A 21,125-nucleotide genomic window follows, 5' to 3' on the forward strand; every position below is an offset into this window, starting at 1 on the left:
CACCACACCACAACACCAACCTCAAGTCCAGCACAACCCGATGAAGGTAGTGTGCCTAAAGCTGAGAAACATTCCAAGTGTTTCTTCTCCCTGGTGTCCACGTTACATAAGAATGAACACTAAATTTATATAGAAAATTTGGCTAACTTCAGACTGAATGTATCTAGCCCCAAAACTCAGTTCTCAACTTAAGACCTAATAAACAATCTTCTCCTGGACATATCACAAATACTTCTAAAATACAGGGTAATCATAAACAAATTCAAGTTCCTTGACAAACCTATTCCACATCCCAGGCTTTTTACCTGGAAGAATACTACCACAGATCAATAGACTAAACCAGAAACCTGGGTGTCATCCTTCAATTCTGTTTCTATTCCATAGCCTGATTATTTTACCTCCTTAGCAGCTCTCATACTGTCAGCAATTCTTGGTTTAGCAATTCTTGGTTTAGTGAGTTTCCTGACCAGTCTCAGGCTTCTGTCTTAATTTCCACCATCCCATTACCAAAATATAAGCAAGGGTTAACTTTATTCCCCTCTTTAAACTCCTTTAGTAGCTACCACCCCACCACTATTGCTATTTCAGCCCTCTAATTCTAATAATTCAATGAGCCTCCAATTCTTTGAATGATCTATCTTCATTATTTATTTGGTCCTTTGTGCATACTACAAGAGAAAACATCCCTCTCCCAATCCCCCTGAACCCAGCTAACCCTCATCAATCCTTGGGTCTTATCTTACAAGAGTACTTCTTCAGAGAACTTTCTCTAAAAGAATCACTTCCTTTCCCTAGCTGAGTTTCCTTCCTTCCTTTCTTCCTTCCTCCCTCCCTCCCTCTTTCCCTCCCTAATCTCCCTCTCACCCACCCACCCACCCACCTATTCACCTATCTTCCTAATTTCAGTACTGGGTGGGATCTCTGCTAAATTTTTAGTTATTTGTCTGTATTTACCACTAGACTCAATCTTTCAGAGGGAGGTACCATATCTAATTTTCCTCCACTACAATTGCTGGATCCAGTAGACTGACAGCACACACTGACTGTAAACAGACATATATTGACTGTAAACAACCAGTTTGTTAAAATTGTTAACCAATTTGTTAAAGAGGAAAGCCTCTACATATGAAAGCTAGAGTAATATATTATAGCAAGTAACAAAATGAGTAATTCATTTTAATATTCATTTGCTCTATGTATTAATGAATAACATCTGTGATTCAATATGGAGACAAGTGCTATATTATTTCTCATCAAAATCTTCCCCAAGAAGGCATATTTGGTTTTACTTATCAAGTTGAACTATTTCAAAACAGAATTCTATCACTCTTCTCAAAGCCTGCAGAAATATAGATGACCACAGACATAACTGTTCTGCACTACAGTATCATGAAAAAAATATTTTCTTTTTATTCATTTATTTGAAATGCAGAGACATGGAAGGAGACTGAGACAACACAGATCTCCCATCCACTGTTCCACTCCCCGAAAGTCTGCAACAGCAAGGGTTGAACCAGAATTCAATTCAGGTCTCCTACAAGGGTGGAAAGGTCCCAAGTACTCGAGCTATCTATCACCTGCCTCCTAGGTATTTACCAGTTAAAAGTTGGAATCAGGAGAGATTCACACTCAGGACCTCCTACATAGAATACAGGAACCCCAAAATATTTCCTAACTACTGTATCAAATGACCATCCCTATACTGATTTTCTACAGTGCCAGCATGCCATATTAGGCACCAGTTCAAGTCTCAGCTGTTCACTTCCAATTCAGCTCTTTGCTACAGCCCAGGACAGCAGTGGAACATGGCTCAAGTGTTGGGGCCCCCAAACCCACATAGGAGATACAGAAGAAACTCAGGGCTCCTGGCTTCAGCTCAGCCCAGCTCCGGGCATTGCAGGCATTTCAGGGAGTGACCAGCAGATGCAAGACCTCTCTATTTGTAACTCTGCCTTTCAAATAAATCTTTAAAAAAAAAAGATGGGGCCAGCACTAAACTAGGCTAATCCTTCGTTTGTGGCACCGACATCCCATAAAGGCACCAGTTTGTGTCCCAGCTGCTCTGCTTCTGATCCAGCTCTCTGCTATGGCCTGGGAAAGCAGTGGAAGATGGCCCAAGTGCTTGGGCCCCTGCGAAGTTATAGAGAGAGAAGGCCTCCATCCCACTCTCTAAATGGCCACAAAGGCCAGGGCTGGGCCAGGCCAAAGTCAGGAGCCAGGAGCTTCTTCCAGGTTTCCCACAATGGTGCAGGGGCCGAAACACTTTTTCTGCTTTCCCAGGTGCCTAAGCAGGGAGCTGGATGGGAAGTGGAGCAGCCGAGGCTCAAACCAGGACTCACACGGAATGCCAGTGTTGCAAGCAACAGCTTAACCTGCTCCACCACACCACAGGCCTTCTTACACTGATTTTCTAACAGTGTATCATCTCTGACCTTACAAAAGTCCTACTTTGCTATGTCACATTTAAAAATATCATACATAAGTTTATGAATTTTTCATCCATAACCCTATTTATTAACTAGCCTGTCAATTTTTACTAGTGTCTTTCCCCAAAGTCACCTTAGACCCATAAAGTACTACAGTAGCTTTTATTATTTTTATAATCCCTGGAGAAGTTTGTTTTAAAAACCAACATTTGGGGCCAGCATAGCCCCATATGTGGCGTAGTGGGTAAAGCCGACACCTGCAGTGACGGCATCCCATGTTGAGCCGGTTCAAGTCCCAGTTGCTCCACTTTTTTTTTTGACAGGCAGAGTGGACAGTGAGACAGACAGAGAGAAAGGTCTTCCTTTGCCGTTGGTTCACCCTCCAATGGCCGCCACGGCCGGCGCACTGCACTGAACCGAAGGCAGGAGCCAGGTGCTTCTGGTCTCCCATGGGATGCAGGGCCCAAGCACTTGGGCCATCCTCCACTGCACTCCGTGGCCACAGCAGAGAGCTGGCCTGGAAGAGGGGCAACCGGAACTAGAACCCGGGGTGCCAGTGCCACAAGGCGGAGGATTAGCCTAGTGAGCTGAGGCGCCGGCCTCCGGTTGCTCCACTTTTGATCCAGCTCTCTGCTATGGCCTGGGAAAGCAGTGGAAGATGGCTGAAGTCCTTGAGCCCTGCACTGGCATGGGAGACCCAGAGGAAGCTCCTGGCTTCGGATTGGCACAGGTCCTGCCGCTGCAGCCAACTGGTGAGTGAACCAGCAGATGGAAGATCCTGCTTTCTCTCTCTCTGCCTCTCCTTGTCTCTCTGTGTAACTCTCTCAAGTAGATAAATAAATCTTATAAAAAAAAAAGCAATACATATCCTTCACACACTAATAAAAACGTCCCTAACATTCCTGATCCTCCAATCTTTTGGAAAACAAATTTTTGACTAGTACTCTAAAAGGGTACAGAGCTGCTCTGAGAGAAGAGTACCTGTAATAAGGAAGTTGCCATGTTCTTCCAAAGGTTCACTGTATTTTCGGACCACATGATTTAAACCAAGGTCTAGCTCATAGAAAGTTAGTGTCTGCTGGGTATTAGCAGCTGCTTCTCCTGTTGGATCATTGTCTGCTTCCTGTACAGGAGCACAGTAGCACAAAGACTGTTCAGTATAAAAGAATTTTTAGATCTGAAACAACAGAACTCATTCATTTTTACAAACAAGGAAACAAGACGCCCATAGAAGCCAAATGGTTTGACAAAGTTCATGCTACTGTATAAAGGCAGCGCTAAAACAAATACCCCGATCTCCCATTCTGGATCCAGTAATCCCTCTACTAGAGGATACAGCCTTTCTTTCAAGGAAAAGAATGGCAAGCTCTGTCTTCCCCTGTGAAAAAATACTCCAAACACAGCTTCATCTTTTTCACACAGCTTCTCTCAATAAGCTTGTTTCTACAAGGAAACTGTTTAAATCAGAACCAAGGTTATTATATATAATCCATCAACCTGTGTGAAGCATTTCAAATAATTTCAGTAAGATTCTGAATATGTAGAAGTTCTGTCAGCAAGATAGATTTAAGATATACACAATGGAAAAAAATATCTTGGGAAAATACAGAAGTGACTGGAAGAAACCCAAAGAAGAAAAAGGAAAGTCATGGTCCCCATTACCTCATAGTCCATTTCCAGACAAGCAAACATCGGGTTTTCAAATCCCACATCTACTCCAACCACATGATATACTAAAGTGTTCGCTTTGTGGGCCTCCAAGGGAGATGAAATGGTAAGACGGGCTGCAGCATCTCTGTTCAAAATATACACCAATTTCTGTTTCTCAATAGCACCTACAGTTGGAAGAGACAAAACATACAGGATTTCCAGATAACAAGAAGAGATACTTAGATACTAGTTTCACAAGAATTTCTTGGAAAAGAAAAAAAGGGGTAAGGGGGATCATTATTCCTATGAACAGCCAGCACTAATTGAAGCATATTAACTCAAAATTCTGCTATCATTACAGCAGATAATAACTTCATTTTTGCTATATATCCCTAACTCCTCAAAAAATTTTAATTTCCTGGATTTAAGTCTACAGGAAAATTAAGCAGTAATTCATAAAATTGCCAGCTTTTCTTTTTAATTAGATCTAGTCATCTAAGCATTGCTTATAGAAGGTTGTCTTCTAGAAGCCTGATCAGATACACAGAATTTTCTTCAAGAATTTATCAGAGAAGAGACATGAATGTGAATCATCACTTCAGACTAATGAAAACAACCATATTCACCATCTAACAGTGTAAGATCATTTCACTAGTTTTTTCACTATTAAACAACTGAAAAACATCTATTCTCATCTCAATAAGTAGTAGGAAAAGCACATTAAGCCCTTCCCCTGGGGCCAGTGCTGTGGTGAAGCTGGTTAAGCCACAGCCTACAGTGCCAGCATCCCACATGGGCACCAATTTAAGTCCAAGCTGTTCCAATTCCAATCTAACTCCCCACTACTATGCCTGGGAAAGCAGCAGAAAAAGGCCCAGGCTCCTGCACCCATGCAAAAGAGCCAGAAGAAGCTGCTGGTTCCTAGCTTCTGCCTGGTCTAGCCCCAGTCATTGCAGCCATTTGGGGAGTGAACCAGTGGATGGAAGATTTCTCTCTGTAACTCTGCCTTTCAAATAAATATGTAAATCTTACTCCCCCCACCAAAAAAAAAAAAAAAAACAAAAAAACAAAAAAACAAAAAACACTCCTCTGTTTTAAGAGGTTTTTTTTTAAAAAAACAACTTTAAATCAGAATAAATCCAAATATGATGCCAAAATTTTATCCATGTTAAGTGATGCAATGCCACAGTACCAAGATGATAGCACTGTTATCCTAAACTCAGTATTTACAACAATCAAAAATGCAGTCAACAGAGAAAGTAGAACAAGTCACTCACTAATCATAACGGCTCGCCCTTTGGGATCCACAGCTAAGAACTGGCCAGGTACGATGCGGCGGCACCCACTCTTGCCAAAGGTTTCTTGATGAATTTTCTCAAACATATTCTTAGACGGCTGGTATTCCAAGATAACAATCCGACCTGAGTCACTGCCAACTACAATGTAGTCTTTGGTACCACCTGTAAGCCTAAAGGCCATGAGCGATCGGATAACACCAAACACTTCCACAGTGAGAAGAGTGTGTACTTTGCCAGTATTGGGATCTGGACGAAGCAGCTCCAAGATCTTCCCACGGGAAACAACAATTTCCTGTTGTTTGGTTCCTAACAAAATACAAAGATCATCAACAACTAGAACTACTAAAAAATTAACCTGAATATTAAAACGCCACTAAAGAATAATAATTCTGTGACTTGGGAGGCCAATGTTCTAAATTTACTCTCTTGAAAATGTACTTTACCCAAAACTAAAATGATCTTACAAAGCTGCTATCAAACAAAGTTTTAGGGGCAGGAATTGTGGCACATCAGGGTAAGCCTTGGGTTGAAATGTCCTCATTACACATCAAAGTACCTGGCATTGAGCACTGCCTATACTTCCAAGACAGCTTCCTACCAGTGCATCCTCAGAGGCAACAGATGATGACCCTAATACCTGAGTTCCAGTTCCTAATACCTGAGTCTCCATGTGGGAGACCTGGATAGAATTCCTGGCTCGTAGTTTTAGCCTGGTCCGGCCTGGGCTGTTGTGGGCCATTCGAAAGTTAACCAGCAGGTGGCTGGCGCCACGGCTCACTAGGCTAATCTTCCACCTGCAGCACCACTACCCCGGGTTCTAGTCCCGGTTGGGGTGCCAGATTCTGTCCCGGTCACTCCTCTTCCAGTCCAGCTCTCTGCTGTGGCCTGGGAGGGCAGTGGAGGATGGCCCAAGTCCTTGGGCCCTGCACCCACATGGGAGACCAGGAAGAAGCACCTGGCTCCTGGCTTCGGACTGGCACAGCACGCCGACCACAGCAGCCATTTGGGGGGTGAACCAATGGAAAAAGGAAGACCTTTCTCTCTCTCTAACTCTGCCTTTCAAAAAAAAAAAAAAAGAAAGAAAGAAAGAAAGTTAACCAGCAGGCAAAATATATCTTTCTCTCTCTTTCTCACTCTGCCTTTCAATTAGTAAGTAAATAAGTAAGTTTTTTAAAGTTTTTAAAAAATCATCACAGGGCCAGCAACTGCAGTCCCAGCATCCCATATGGGTGCTAGTTCGTGTCCCCGCTGTTCAACTTCTCTGGCTCTTACCCTGGCTCCTAGCTTCAGACCAGCACAGCTCTGCCTGTTGTGGCCAACTGGGAGGTGAACCAGCAAATGGAAGACCTCTCTCTCTCTCTCTCTCTGCTTCTCCTTCTCTCTCTGTATATCTTTTTCAAACAAATAACTGAATCTTTTAAAAATGTATTTATATAAAAAAGAAAGATCAAATACTCCAAAGTGCTCTGTAAACTCTAAATCGTTATATATGTTGTAATGTTCACTAACAGGGAAAAAAAAAACTGGGGCTGGCAGTGTATGCAACAGGTTAAGCCACTGCCTGTGACACCAGCATCCCATAAGCGCCAGCCAGAGTCCTGGTTGTTCCACTTTCAATCCAGTTTTCTGCCTATGGCCTAGGCAAGCAACTAAAGATAGCCCAAGGGCTTAGGCCCCTGCCACTCACATGGAAGACCCAGAAGAAGCTTCTGGCTTCAAATTGGCCAGCCCTGGCCATTGTGGCCGGCCATCTGGAAAGTGAAGAAGCAGATGGAAGATTGTTCTCTCTCTCTCTCTACCTCTTTCATATAAAAATAAATAAATTTTTAAACCAAAGAAAAAACACACAAAATCTTACAACCTGGCTTAATTTGTCCAAAAATAACCTTCACAACTTCAGTTCACTATGTATGGCACAAAATGGTGAACAAACAGCAAATGATCTGTTTATACACAAGCAGCAACACATACATAAACAGCACTATCCCGCCCCTCATTATATAAAAGTTCTATCTCCTCATGCACCAAACCAATGTTCAACTTCCTTTATTTTTTTTTTAAAGATTTATTTTCTTTATTTGAATGTCAGAGTTACAAAGAGAAGGAGAGGCAGAGAGGTCTTCCATCTGCTGGTTCACTCCCCAACTGGCCACAATGGCGGAAGCTGCGTCAATCCGAAGCCAGGAGCTTCCTCCGGGTCTTCCCACACAGGTGCAAGAGCCCAAGAACTTGGGCCAGCTTCCACTGCTTTCCCAGGCCATAGCAAAGAGCTGGATCGGAAGTGGAGCAGCCAGGAAATAAAATGGTGCCCATATAGGAATGCTGGAACTGCAAGAGGCAGATTCACCTGCTACACCACAGCGTTGGACCCTTGTCCAACTTCTTTGAAAATATACTTTACCCAGGGCCAGTGCTGTTGCTTGGTGGGTAAAGCCACCGCCTAAAGTGCTGGCATCCCGGGTGGGCACCAGTTCGAGTCTCTGCTGTGGCCTGGGAGGGCACTGGAAGACAGCCCAAGTCCTTGGGCCCTTGCACCAGCACAGGAGACCCGGAAGAAGCTCCTGGCTCCTGGCTTCAGATCAGCGCAGCTCTGGTCCTTGTAGCCAATTAGGGAGTGAACCAGTGGAAGGTGGACCTCCCTCTCTGCTTCTCCTTTCTCTGTGTAATTCTTTCAAATAAATAAATCTTTAAAAAATATATATACTTACAACCTCCCTGATAATCTGACAACACTTTTAGATATTCTTTTTATCCAAACTGATGTCAAACTCAAAATCATTGATCATATCTTCTATATCTTGTTATGCTTTATATGAAAAAGCATAACCTGGTACCAAGTAGGTAACAAACAAATGCACAGCTCTGGTAACGATCATTACACTAGAGCTAGGGAAACGCACTGCAAATTAAGTTACAGATAACGAGCCTCAATGTAACATAAAATTTTACATATTACAAGTGAAATTTCGATTGTTCACATTTAACAGGTTATCTTGTAAATTTCCTCCACCAAGAGATAAGCAAGCTATGTATTAATTCAGAACTTACCAGAGAAGTTGCCATGAATGGCAAAGCTAATGCCAGTGGCTCGTTGCAAGGTCAAGTTATACAGGAACATGGTGGTGGCAAAACTGTGCTACCCAGAACACTAGGTCTTGGTTACACCGATAGTACTAAGTTAAGCTAAGAGGACAGAAAAACAGAAAAAAAAAAATCACAGGCAAATTGTTATTTTAATAGACAATTCTACTAGGAAACTTCAGTTCTAGGCAACAAAGCAAGGCCAATCAAGGAAAAATATATTTACAATGAGAAGTGCTTTCTATGTCAGGCACCATGCAACAGACTTTGTCTAATCTTACAAAAATCCTTTAAGTACACAGCTTTCTACTCATTTTATAGATAAGGGAATTGGGGATCCAAAGTTAAATCAACTCCGAAGGTCACAAAACCAGTGAACTGCTAGGAGCTGGGACATACACCATTAAGTAACATTGTCTATTTATCATTTTGTCACCAAAACTGAGGCCTATATTTATTTTCATTTGAATGGGTTATATATACACATGGTTCCAAATTTAAAAGCAGGGCAAAAGGTTCCCTCTAACTCATTCCTGAGCTACGCAGTTCTTCCTGGAGGAATACATTTTACCAAGCTATTTGCTATCCTTTCAGGTATTTTTTTTTATAAATAAGTAACAACATACATTCACACCATGTTTTATCTTCCTTTTTAACCAAAAGTTGGGTACTGTATTTTTCACACTCACACCATAGGACAACTTTATCAACTTTGAGATAAGCAATATAAGACTTCCTCATTTTTATTTTACAGAGTAAACTAAGTAGGAATATTGTAATTCAATCAGTGCCCTGCTGATGAGCATTCTGGAGAGCACAAAGAAAATTCCTTGTATGTGGGTCATTTATACAAGGAGTCTTCAAAAAGTTAAAAGAAAATGCATATTCTGAAAACAACTGCATACACTTGACAATTTTTCGACCAACATAAATTTATCTTTTAATTCCACTTTCCCACAAACTTCATGAAGTACCCTCATTTGTGCAAGAGTATATCCCTAATATCAATTACTAGAAGTTTAACTGCTTGATTGATGGATTCACACAATTTGAAACTTTTGATGGATGCTGCCAAATTATCGTTCAAAGAGGTTCTGCTATCAATTTACATGCTCAGCAATTTATGTTTCCCCACAAAGGGCCAATTTCAAACAGACATTCAGTCTTTATTCTTCTAACAGTTGAAAACTGGTTATCTTAAAGTGCTTTCATTTGCAAATCTTACAAAGCTCTACATTAGAGAAGTGGCTAGAATTTAAAACTGAGGCCTACTGAGCATCAAAAACTGAACAAAACTCAATTCTTTTCACTCCAAGAGGCCTCTCTACTAACCTATTAAGTTACGAAAAAGGACTCCTTTTCAGCAGACAGGACTGAAATCTGCACAAAGTGAGGTGCCTCTACCTGAAGGAAATACCCCAACTATACAGTCACACTGAAAAATAAGTCCAATTATCATTCCCTAAGGTACTTATTCGAAAACAAAAGCAAACGATCTTGAGAAATCCAAAGCAACTGCTGTGCACTTAACATAAAATCTGACTGTTGTTAATTCAGAAAACTAAGTAAATGTCCTCAAAAATATTTCTAGGTTCAGCAAAAGCAAAGTGACAAGATCAATCCTCCAGGCTCGAAACAGCTATTAACAGAGAAAATTTCCCACTTGAGACTAAGGAATGCCTTTAAAAGTCTTCTAGGATCACAAAGACGGCAGAAAAGGAAGCAAGGAGACACAGGGAACCAGGAGTCACTTCTGAAATCCTGAGCAGGTCCTCCCACACTATCCTGATTTCTCGTAGCTGACTTAGAACCCAGTCTGCGTCCCCAGACCTCTGTACCAGACGCCACCCATTAACCCTAGGAATTCATGTCCTCCAATCCTGGCTGCACCCAAGCTCACCAGCCACACTTCTATCCTGGGTAAAGGAGCAAGGTGCATTGTGGAGGAAGCCATGACAAGAAGTTTCCAGAAAGTTCATGAAAAACACATTATTGAAAAACAAAAACTATACCCACGAATTCTGGAATTCTTTTTTTGCTTTAATTCCATTTTCTAAGAATTTTCTGAAGCAGCCTCGGCATACCGAGCACCATAACGGGCAGGACGCGTGGGAAGCCTGGGAACGTCCTCCACGCGCCTATCTCCTGTCTGATCCCTACAAGACGCCCCTGCGACCGCCCGCTCCGTCTCTCCGTGGTCTAAGGCAACATCGTCTCATTTAAGCTCTGCCAAGTCTTCAAGACAGATAACCCTCCCCGTTTTGCAAACGACAAAATTAGGATTCAGAGGCGGAAACAAGGGGCCCAGCCGCCTAAACACAAACTCAAACCAGTCTTGGCTGCAAAGACCGTTCCCGTTATTCGCGCTATTTTAACGCGCTGTTTCCCCGTCTTCCCGTCGTGTACCGTTTACTCTCTCCCGAGGACGACCTCCGTCTCCTCTCACCCCCACCCCCCGTTTCAGCTCAGAGGCCGCAGGACTAAAAGCAAGCTAACCTCTCATTTTGAGCCAGTACCGCTTCCCACCCAATAGCCTGGAGCGGGTGACGATTTCAAGGAGCCGTTTTCGCGACCCACGCGTTGTCTACACAAATTCGCCCCCTGCTCGGACCTCTCGGGCCTAGCCTGCCTGAGACCTGCACCAGAGTCGGGCCCCGCTCCTACGTGGCCGCTCTCCCCCTTCCCAAACCAGGGGAAGTCGCGAAGCCACTTTTTTACCCTGCAGCGGGAAGGATGGCGTAGATATCCAACGGATGCTGACTCCCTTCAAGTCTAAGCCACCGCCAACTCCAAAACGCCGGCATCCGCCATTAGCCCTCTAGATGGGGACCTTCCGATGGCGCGCGACGGAAAAAGAAACCCAATCAGCGCCTGAAAAATGTTTACATAAATAATTTTAAATGCTTCTTTCTTGCCTCCGTACAGCGTTAAAAATTATTTACGCACACTATATTGCCGTAAATTTTTCCCGGATAGTAGGAAATTAATAGTTTTTTTTAAAAGGAGACATTTAAAACTGTATGAGTTCGTCGGGCACTTCTATGGGCAGCCCCGAAGACCCGAAGCGCCAACGGGGAGGGGACCTCGTGGGGCCGGAAGCGCTGCAAGGGGCCCAAGATGGCGGATCTCGAGTCTCCTCCGAAGTTGTCAGGGGTGCCTCAGCCCTGTGAGGTGGTGGGAGGAGGCTGCTGCTCCGAAATCTCCACCGAGCTCATTCGCTCTCTGACAGAGCTGCAGGAGCTGGAGGCTGTGTACGAACGGCTGTGCGGCGAGGAGGTCGGCGGCTGAGCCTTTTTTTTTTTTTTCCAGGAGGATCCAGGGGCAGTGGGCTTAGGAGCTATTGGTCTTGGGAAATTCGGGCTGTGGGAAGCGCACTCTTGGTAGCAGGAAAACAAAAAAAAAGCTCTCACCCGAGAAGCGGGTGTGTGTTTGGGTATTTGAAGAGACTTGTCGACTCCTTCACTCTGTCGGATGCCGCCCCAGCCTGTTGGCTTTGCTAACTCGGCGATCTTCGCCTTCTCGCACCCATCTAGCTCCCTGGCCCATAGTCACGAGTTCCTCCACTAGAGTAAAGAGTATATACCAAGTTGCATGACTCTCAAAATAAGAATTGCATTGGCTTAGTAATTTAAACATGACGAACTTTCATCCCGTTATCTTCAACAGGAAGTCCTTTAAGACTTGTAGGGAATGGTTTGAGTATACAGTTGTCGCATTTCGGTTAAATGAACAACTCGTAGAAGTTTGAGCTTTTGAAGATTGAGCTGCAGCTGTCAAATCGTGGACAAGTCATTTCATCTGTTACCCCCTGACAATCTGTCAAAGGAAAAGCGTGGGCCTTTAAGTCCCTAACGTTCGTTCAGTCTCCTGACTCACTTTCCTGTGGCAACTTGATGCTGTCAACTCACTTTCTATTGTCAGTTGGGTTCCTTGCAAGAAAGAGAGCTAACCTCTGATCTAAACATTTAGCAGCTATTTTCCAATCTAAAATTTTAAGCAAAGTTCCACACAAGAAGCAGTTTCAACCTCTGAATAAGGGAAGTCATTGTATATTTCAAGATACTAATTTGCACCAACTCTTGCAGTTTCTGATAACCTTTTTTGGCAAGGTGTATTTTAAAGTTCAGTACTTTTTTTTTTTTTTAAGATTTGTTTATTTGACAGGCAGAGTTACAGAGAGAGAGAGAGAGAGATCTTCCATCCACTGGTTCACTGCCCCAATGACCACAATGGCCAGAGCTGCACTAGGCTGAAGTCAAGAGCCAGGAGCTTCATCTGGGTCTTCCACGTGGATGCAGGGGGCTACTTTCCCAGGCGCATTAGCAGGAAGCTGGATCAGAAATTGAGCAGCCAGACTCAAACCCTGCACCCATTTGGAATGCCAGTGCTGCAGATGTGGCTTTTACCCACTATGCCACAGCATCAGCCCCTAAAATTCAGTACTCTTGATTTAACATTCCTTAGCTTGCATTCACTGGGCAGTCAGTACTTTGAGGAAAAAATTAAGGAGATCTTACAAACAAAACAATATTCTATATTGGTGTTTGATGACTGGGGGAAGTTTCTCCAGATCCTATTGGGCTATTTTAATAGAAATGTATAGCTAACCTTTACTAATGTATTACTGATACTATCGTGGGGGTGGATTCCAAATAAGAGGATGAGTTTGGTCCCCCCCCCCCAAAAAAAAAAGAAATGTATAGCTAAAATTAAAGGTTGTTGAACTATCTGGACATACTGTGTTCAATACTTTGTATCTTAGCCTGCTTGACTCACCCAACAGTCCTATAATGTAGGCATTTCTCTATTATGGATGAAGAAACATAAGGTTAGATGAAGTGAGGGAGCACAGGAAACGACCTGAGAATTATATTTATCCCCTCTGACTTTGTACCAAAAAGAGATTTTTTGCATGTGTGTGAGGCACCTTTTGGGAAATTTCATTTATTCAGCTGTTTCATTTTAAATCCCTTCTTATGTTAATCACTCTGCTAATGCATAAAAATCCTGTGTCCTCCCATTATGACACTCATCTGTTAGATGGAGTAAAATATAGGTAGCAGACATCATGCAGTGTGGTCAGTACAGAAATGAAGTTTTGTTTGTTAATGTCCAAGGGCAGTGTAGTGGAAAGTAAGGAGAAATTTGAAATAGGTTTACCCATCACTAAAAGTATCTTTGTAACCATTCTGATGACAAGAAGCTTCTCTGTGTTTCAGAAAGTGGTAGAGAGAGAGCTGGATGCTCTTTTGGAACAGCAAAGCACTATTGAAAGTAAGATGGTCACTCTCCACCGAATGGGGTAAGTGTATGCATCTTAGCAAGATCTACTGTAAGTGCCAACAGTGTTCTTTAGGTAAGTTATTATGTTTCCTAACTTTCTGTAATAAACTGCCAGTTGAATTTGAAAACTAGAAGAGTCTTACTGCAAGGAAAAGTGAGTATCTAAGTGTTCAGTGGTTCTCAAAGAGTCCTTGGAGCAGCAGTACAAGCATCACCTCTGGAAACTCTTTAGAAGTGTATATTTTGGAGTCCCACTCCAAACTTATTGAATCACTCTGGGGATGGGGACAGGAATGTGTATTTTAACAAGCCTACCAGATGACTCTGATTTACAACTCAAGTTTGAGAACTGCTGTGCTTTGAATTCAGCATCCTCTCAGACTGTTGGTTAGTACACATTATGCTTGCTTAGCAATTGGGAATCTTTTCTCCACTTCTTTAGCCATCCCTACTTAGGGATGTCTTTGTAATTTTAAAATTTGTTTTGTTAAATATAGACCTATATTTACAGTAAAACACTCAAGAAACAATTGTTTGTAGAATGAACTGAACTATGAGTTGTAGAGAGGGACAAAAGAAGTAGAAGACATAGTTTCCATCTACATAAAAAGTTTTTTGTCTCTTACGCCTATGGATGTGTGTGTGCTGACCATGTGTGTCTCCAGTCCCAACCTGCAGTTGATTGAGGGAGATGCAAAGCAGCTGGCTGGAATGATCACATTTACCTGCAACCTAGCCGAGAACGTGTCCAGCAAAGTCCGTCAGCTTGACCTAGCCAAGGTAATTCCATTGAGATTTTGATGTTTGAGTTAGTAGAGTGCAGTAAAAAAAAGCCACATACATCAGAGAAGCACCATCTAATAGAAATTTAATATGAGCTACCTGAACCAGACAAACTCCAAACCAATAGCTGTTACAATTGTAGACATAAAATTCCTCAATAAAATATCAGCAAAGCAAATCCAACAACTATACAAAAAGGATTATATATATGACATGTAGAATTTATTCTAGCAGTGCAGGTTTTATTTAGCATTTGAAAATTAGTTAATATACCGTATCAATAAAGGTCCAAAACCACATGACCATCTCATAAGCATAGAAAAAACACCTGACAAAGTTCAATGCCTCTTCATAATAAAAACAATCAACAAATAGACTAGAACTTCATCAACCAGGTAAAGGGTAACTGAAAAATCTAGCATCATATTTCCTAGTGACAGGTGTGATGCTTTCCTCCTAAGATAAAGAAGGAGGTCTGCTCTTGCCTTGTCTGTTAACATTGTACTAGAAGTTCTAGCCAAGGCAGTTAGATAATAAAATGAAAGAAAAGCCATCTACATGGGAGTGGGCATTGTAGCACAACAGGTTAAGCTGCTACCTGGGATGCATGTACCAGTCCTGGCTACTCCACTTCTAATTCAATCACCTGCTAATGTGCCTGGGAACCAGCAGATAATGCTGTAAGTACTTGGCTTCCTGCCACCCATGTAGGAGACCAGGTGAGATTTCTGGCTCCTGGCTACAGCCTGGCCCAGCCCAGGCTGTTGTGGCCATCTGCAAAGTAAACGAGTGAATGGAAGAATTCCCTCTTTCTGTTCTCTCTCTGTATCTGAAATCTTCCTTTCAAATAGTAAATGAAATATTTTCAAAAAAATGTTTAAGTCACCCAGATTGGAAAAGAAATCTAGATGAACTTCCTAAATTATTTTATTTTAAATATTCACATAGCCATTTTTTAAAAAGATTTATTTATTTGAAAGGCTGAGTTGCAGAGAGGCAGAGACAGAAAGAGAGTTCTTCCAACTGCTGGTTCACTCCCCAAGTGGCTGCAGTGGTTACAATGGAAAGAGCTGGACCGATCCAAAGCCAGGAGCCAGGAGCTTCTTCCAGGTCTCCCATGTGGATGCCAGGGGCCCAGGGACCTGGGCCATCTTCCACTGCTTTTCCAGGTCATAGCAGAGAACTATATTGGAAGTGGAGCAGCTGGATCCTGAACCAGTGCCCATATGGATGCCAGCTCCACATTTACCTGCTGCACTACAGCACCAACCCCTTGTAGTCATTTTTAAAAATTAAAAAGGAGAGCCAGTGCTGTGGTGTGGTGAGAAAAGCCACCACTTGCAGTGCTGGCATCCTATATGGGTGCTGGTTCAAGTCTCAGCTGCTCTACTCCTGATCCAGCTTTCTACTATGGCCTTGGGAAAGCAGTAGAAGATGGCCCAAGTGCTTGGGCCCCTGCATCAGAGTGGAGACCCAAAAGAAGCTCCTGGCTCCTGACTTCGCATCAGCACAGCTCCATCTGTTGCAGCCATTTGGGGAGTGAACCAGCGGATGGAAGATTCTCCCCCCGCCCCCACCGCCTCTGCCTCTGCCTGTCTGTGACTCTGCCTTTCAAATAAATAAATAAATGTTTAAAAAGTTAAAAAGGAATAAGTGAGAAAATATTTTTTTAAGATTTATTTATTTTACACAGAGAGGAGATGCAGAGAGAGAGAGAGGTCTTCCATCCGATGGTTCACTCCCCTACTGGCCGCAATGGTCAGAGCTGCACTGATCCAAAGCCAGGAGCCAGGAGCTTCTTCCAGGTCTCCCATGTGGGTGCAGGGGCCCAAGGACTTGAGCCATCTTCTACTGCTTTCCCAGTCCATAGCAGAGAGCTGGATTGGAAGAGGAGCAGCTGGGACTCGAACTGGCGCCCCTATAGGTACCCGCTGTGTACCACAGCGCCGGCCCAGAGAAAATATTTTAATATATATTTTATTTAACCCATTATATCTATAATACCATTTCAACATGAAATTAATATAAAATATTAGTTAGATACTTTACCATCTTTAGTTTTGTACTAAGTCTGAAATTCAAAGTGTCTACTACACATACACATCTTAATTTGTACTAACCCCATTTCAAGTGCTCAATGTCCACTGCTAATGTTGGATACTATACTGGATAGCACAGGGTCTGGCTTTTTGAACAAGTCAATCCCAGCCTTAGTTTGTCCCCCATGAAATGGCATGAGTCTTCCTGATCTATTTGTTTAGGTTCAGCAAAAACTACTTTATCACACTAACCACACATTTAACTTACGTATTTGAGAGACAAATGGGGGGAGAGAGAGAGAGAGAGACCTCCCATTTGCTGGTTCATTTCCAACATGCCTGTGACATCCAGGGCTAGGCCAGAGCTGGGAGCCAAGAGTTAAATCTAATTTTCTTACATGGGTGGCTGAAGTCAATCACTTGAACCATCACTGCTGCTTCCCAGGATCTACATTAGCAGGAAGCTGGAGTCAGGAGCCAGAGACAGGTATTGAACAAAGACATTCTGATAAAAGATTTGAGTATCTTAACTGCTAGCCCAAATGCATGCTCCCCTACTTATAAATTTAACAAAATAAGCCAAGGAGAAATATGGATTATGCCTTTTCCTGCTTTGTTAAAATGAATGATTTGACCACATTAATAAAATTGTATGGAACCTGTCAGGGGTCCTGGTCATCGTCAGCAGTAACAGCTTTGTGAGTGGTAATGGTGGTGTTTGTGAGTTTGCCAGTGAAAGCTGAAAAGGACCTGTGGTTAACCAGATTCATCTCCCAAATCGCCCTACCTTCTGGAGAGGTTTGTTTAATTATTTGTTTATTCATTTATTTACTAGAAATGGAGACAGAAACAAACAAACCAAGTTCTTCTATCTGCTGGTTCACTCCCCAAATGCCCACATTAGCCAGAGCTGGGCCAGGCCTAAGTCTGGAGCCCTGTACTCAGTTGAAGTTCCCAAGTGGGTGGCCCAGACCCAGGTACTTGAGCAGTCACCTTTTGCTTCACAGGGTGTACCTCAGGAGCACACTAGAATCAGAAGTGGATGTGGGATTTGAATCCAGGCAACTCTGAAATGGAATGTGGTTGTCCCAAGGTGGCGTCTTAACTTCAGTGTCAAAAACATACTCCTGAAGAGTGATTTTTGAAATACTAAGACACTGTTTCTAAGCATGAAGTCTTTTTTTTTTTTTTTTGCAGAACCGCCTCTATCAGGCCATTCAGAGAGCTGATGACATCTTAGACCTGAAGTTCTGCATGGATGGAGTTCAGACTGCTTTGAGGAATGAAGATTATGAACAGGCTGCAGCCCACATTCATCGCTACTTATGCCTGGACAAGTCAGTCATTGAGCTGAGCCGCCAGGGTAAAGAAGGTCAGCATCCAAGCAACAGCGTCCCTGTTGACTCCTAGTTGAGTTACAAGCATCTGTAATCTGAGCTAGACAAACTCAACGGATAGAAAGGCATCTACTGACACATTTCCTTGTCTAGTAGTAGGCCCTGTATAGGTCCTATACCATCAGAGAACAGATATTACTCCCAATTTATTATAAGATTTTATTTATTTATTTATTTAAAGATTTATTATTTATCTGAAAATCAGAGTTACACACAGAGAGAAGGAGAGGCAGAGAGAGAGAGGTCTTCCATCCTCTGGTTCACTCCCAGTGGGCCACAACGGCCAGAACTGTGCCGATCGAAAGCCAGGAGCCAGGAACTTCTGGGTCTCCCACGCGAGTGCAGGGGCCCAAGGACTTGGGCCATCTTCCACTGCTTTCCCAGGCCATAGCAGAGAGCTGGATCAGAAGTAGAGCAGCCGGTATTCGAACTGGCACCCATATGGGATGCCAGCACTGCAGGCGGCAGCTTTACCCAGTATGCCACAGTGTCAGCCCCGATATTACTCCCATTGTATGGACAAGGAACTGAATCCAGATTGTTGGGGCAATAGATGTTTGTACTTGCCCTAATTGCCTACTTACAAGTGAAATTCTTAGCCTTGTATTCTGGGCATTCCAGGATCTTGACTCATCCTGTCCTTCTGGCCTTATTTCATGTTATTCATGCAAATGTATATTATCAGGGTACAGATTTTTAAAGATTTATTTATTTGAAAGAGTTACAGAGAGAGAAGGGGAGAGACAGACATCTTCTATTCACTTGTTCACTCTTCAGATAGTTACAATGGCCAGGACTGGACCAGGCTGGAGCCAGGAATCTTCATCTGTATCTCCTACATGGGTGGCAAACACTTAGGCCATCTTCTACTTTTCCCAGTCCATTAGCAATGAGTTGGATCAGAAGTGGAGTAGCCAGGACTTGAACCCGCACCCATATGGGATGCCAGCACCACAGGTGAGAGCTCAATAGGCAAATCCTCCTGTGCTAATCCACTGTGCTATGCCACAGTGCTGGTCCCTAGTATACAAATACTTGTTGAGCTGAGGCAGGTGTTGTGGCACAGCAGTTTAAGCCAAGCCTGGTTCATCCCCAGCTATTGCAGGCTTTTAGGGAGTGAACGAACAGATGAAAGATTTCTGTTACTCTGACTTTCGAATTAAAATATCTTTCAAAAGAATTACTTGTTGAGCTGGGCATGTATCTTTATTGTTTAGATAGTATATTACAGCATCCAATAATTGCATCTTATGTTCTCAAGCAGGGGCCGGTGTTGTGGCATAGCATGTAAAGTTATCATGTGTCACGTTGGCATCCCATATGGGCACCGGCTTGAGTCCCAGCTGCTCCACTTCCTTTTTTAATTTATTTTATTTATTTGAAAGCCAGAGTTATACAGAGAGAGGTCTTCCATCCACTGGTTCACTCCCCAGGTGGCCGCAACAGCTGGAGCTGCGCTTATCTGAAGCCAGGAGCCAGGAGCTTCTTCTGGGTCTCCCACACGGTTGCAGGGTCCCAAGGACTTGGGCCATCCTCCACTGCTATCCCAGGCCATAGCAGAGAGCCGATCCAGCTTTCGGCTAATGCACCTAGGAAAGCAGCAGAATATGGCCCAAGTGTTTGGGCTTGTGCTCCCACAGGGGAGACCCAGAAGAAGCTCCTGGCTCCTGGCTTCATTTGGCCCAACCCTAGCCATTGCAGCCATTTCAGAAGTTAACCAGTGGATAGAAGATACCTCTATCTGTCCCTCTTTATAACTCTGCCTTTCAAGTAAACAAAATAAATTTTAAAAATAAATAATGGCCCAGTGCTGTGGCATAGCATGTAAAGCCACCACCTGCAGTGCTGGCATCCCTTTATGGCACCAGTTTGAGTCCCAGCTGCTCCGCTTCTAATCCAGCTCTCTGCTATGGTCTGGGAAAGCAGTAGAAGATGGCCCAAGTCCTTGGGTCCCTGCACCCATGTGGGAAACCTTTCTTTGCCTTTCAAATAAAATAAATACATCTAAAAAATAAAAATAAAAATAAATAAGGAATAAGTTCTCAAGCAGAGGCAGTCCATTATTTTTCAAAAATTTAATTATTTTAATTATTTATTTTAAGGGCAGAGTTACACAAAGATAGAAGCAGAGAGAGAGAGAAAGATCTTCCATCTGCTGGTTGACTCCCCAAATGGCTGCAATGGCTGGAGCTGGGCCTATCCAAAGCCAGGAGCCAGGAGCTTCTTCCAGGTCTCCCACACTGGTGCAGGGGCCCATATAGGGATGGTGGCTGGCACTGCAGGCAGTGGCTTTACCTGCTATACCACAGTGCCGGCCCCAGAGGTAGTCTATCACAAGGACCTTCTTTGCTTCCAGTTACTATAGAGTATGTTGAGTTAGGTAAAAAACTGAATAGTGGGATCAGTGCTGTGGTGTAGTGGGGTAGGCCTCCACCTGTGGCACTGGCATCCTATATGGGCACCAGTTCTAGTCCTGGCTACTCCTCTTCCCATCCACCTTTCTGCTGTGGCCTGGAAGAGCAATAGAAGATAGCCTGAGTGATTGGTTGGGCCCCTATGCACACATGAGAGACCTGGAGGAAGCTTCTGGCTCCTGGCTTTGGATTGGCCCAGCTCCAGCAGTTGTAGCCATTTGGGAAGTGAAGCAGCAGATGGAGACCTTTCTCTGTCCTTCTGCCTCTCAAGTAAATAAATAAAGTCTTTAAAAAAAAATAAAAGACTGAATAGCAACACTGAATACTGTAGAAATGTACTTTGCTCAGTGATACTTAAACTGTTACAGTATTTGATTGTTACAGAAAAATTCTTAATTGTAATTGATGATTGTTGCCATAATAGTGTATTGCCTGTATTTCTACCTCTAGTCATGGGCTTTATGTGCTAGATTTTGAAAGACAGAGTTACAGAGAGGCAGAAGCAGAGAGAGAAAGGTCTTCCATCTGCTGGTTCACTCCCCAGATGGCTGCAATGGCCAGAGCTGAGCTGATCCAGAGCCAGGAGCTTCTTCTGGGTCTCCCACAAAGGTACTGGGGCCCAAGGACTTGGGCCATCTTCTGCTGCTTTCCCAGGCCACAGCAGAGAGCTGGCTGGGAAGTGGAGAAGCTGGAACTTGAGTCGGTGCCCATATGGGATGTGGGCGCTACAGGCGGCAGCTTTACCCACTATGCT

At 43.3% G+C, this 21,125-nt stretch overlaps 2 protein-coding genes and 1 non-coding gene across 6 annotated transcripts in view; 1 reads left to right on the top strand and 2 right to left on the bottom strand.

The window, feature by feature from the left end:
- The window catches only part of SF3B3 (splicing factor 3b subunit 3), a 61,701-nt gene extending 50,218 nt beyond the window's left edge, over nucleotides 1-11,483 (bottom strand). Inside the window, exons 1-6 of one of the 4 annotated variants that reach the window (XM_089320459.1) lie at nucleotides 11,174-11,312; nucleotides 9,788-9,890; nucleotides 8,423-8,557; nucleotides 5,354-5,680; nucleotides 4,089-4,261; nucleotides 3,408-3,549 (exon numbers count right to left, since the gene is read on the bottom strand). In XM_089320459.1, coding sequence (XP_089176585.1) covers nucleotides 3,408-3,549; nucleotides 4,089-4,261; nucleotides 5,354-5,680; nucleotides 8,423-8,492 — 712 coding nt within the window. In that variant the 5' untranslated portion in view covers nucleotides 8,493-8,557; nucleotides 9,788-9,890; nucleotides 11,174-11,312. Of the gene's footprint in view, nucleotides 1-3,407; nucleotides 3,550-4,088; nucleotides 4,262-5,353; nucleotides 5,681-8,422; nucleotides 8,558-9,787; nucleotides 9,891-10,951 lie in introns of all 4 variants that reach the window. The other 3 variants (XR_016225409.1, XM_051847265.3, XM_089320460.1) reach the window with 3 other exon arrangements.
- On the bottom strand, nucleotides 4,604-4,682 carry LOC127491430 (small nucleolar RNA SNORD111). Its single transcript, XR_007920090.1, has one exon. It is a non-coding gene; the product is annotated as a small nucleolar RNA SNORD111 (small nucleolar RNA).
- Nucleotides 11,484-11,543: 60 nt separating the features above from the next.
- The window catches only part of COG4 (component of oligomeric golgi complex 4), a 35,504-nt gene continuing 25,922 nt past the window's right edge, over nucleotides 11,544-21,125 (top strand). Inside the window, exons 1-4 of the mRNA XM_002711714.6 lie at nucleotides 11,544-11,731; nucleotides 13,675-13,757; nucleotides 14,404-14,518; nucleotides 17,758-17,932. Coding sequence (XP_002711760.1) covers nucleotides 11,573-11,731; nucleotides 13,675-13,757; nucleotides 14,404-14,518; nucleotides 17,758-17,932 — 532 coding nt within the window. The 5' untranslated portion in view covers nucleotides 11,544-11,572. The remainder of the gene's footprint in view (nucleotides 11,732-13,674; nucleotides 13,758-14,403; nucleotides 14,519-17,757; nucleotides 17,933-21,125) is intronic.

The sequence above is a fragment of the Oryctolagus cuniculus genome, chromosome 18 (genome assembly GCF_051225735.1).
Source record: "Oryctolagus cuniculus isolate XC-2025 breed Fujian yellow rabbit chromosome 18, ASM5122573v1, whole genome shotgun sequence".
Taxonomy (NCBI): Eukaryota; Metazoa; Chordata; class Mammalia; order Lagomorpha; family Leporidae; genus Oryctolagus; species Oryctolagus cuniculus.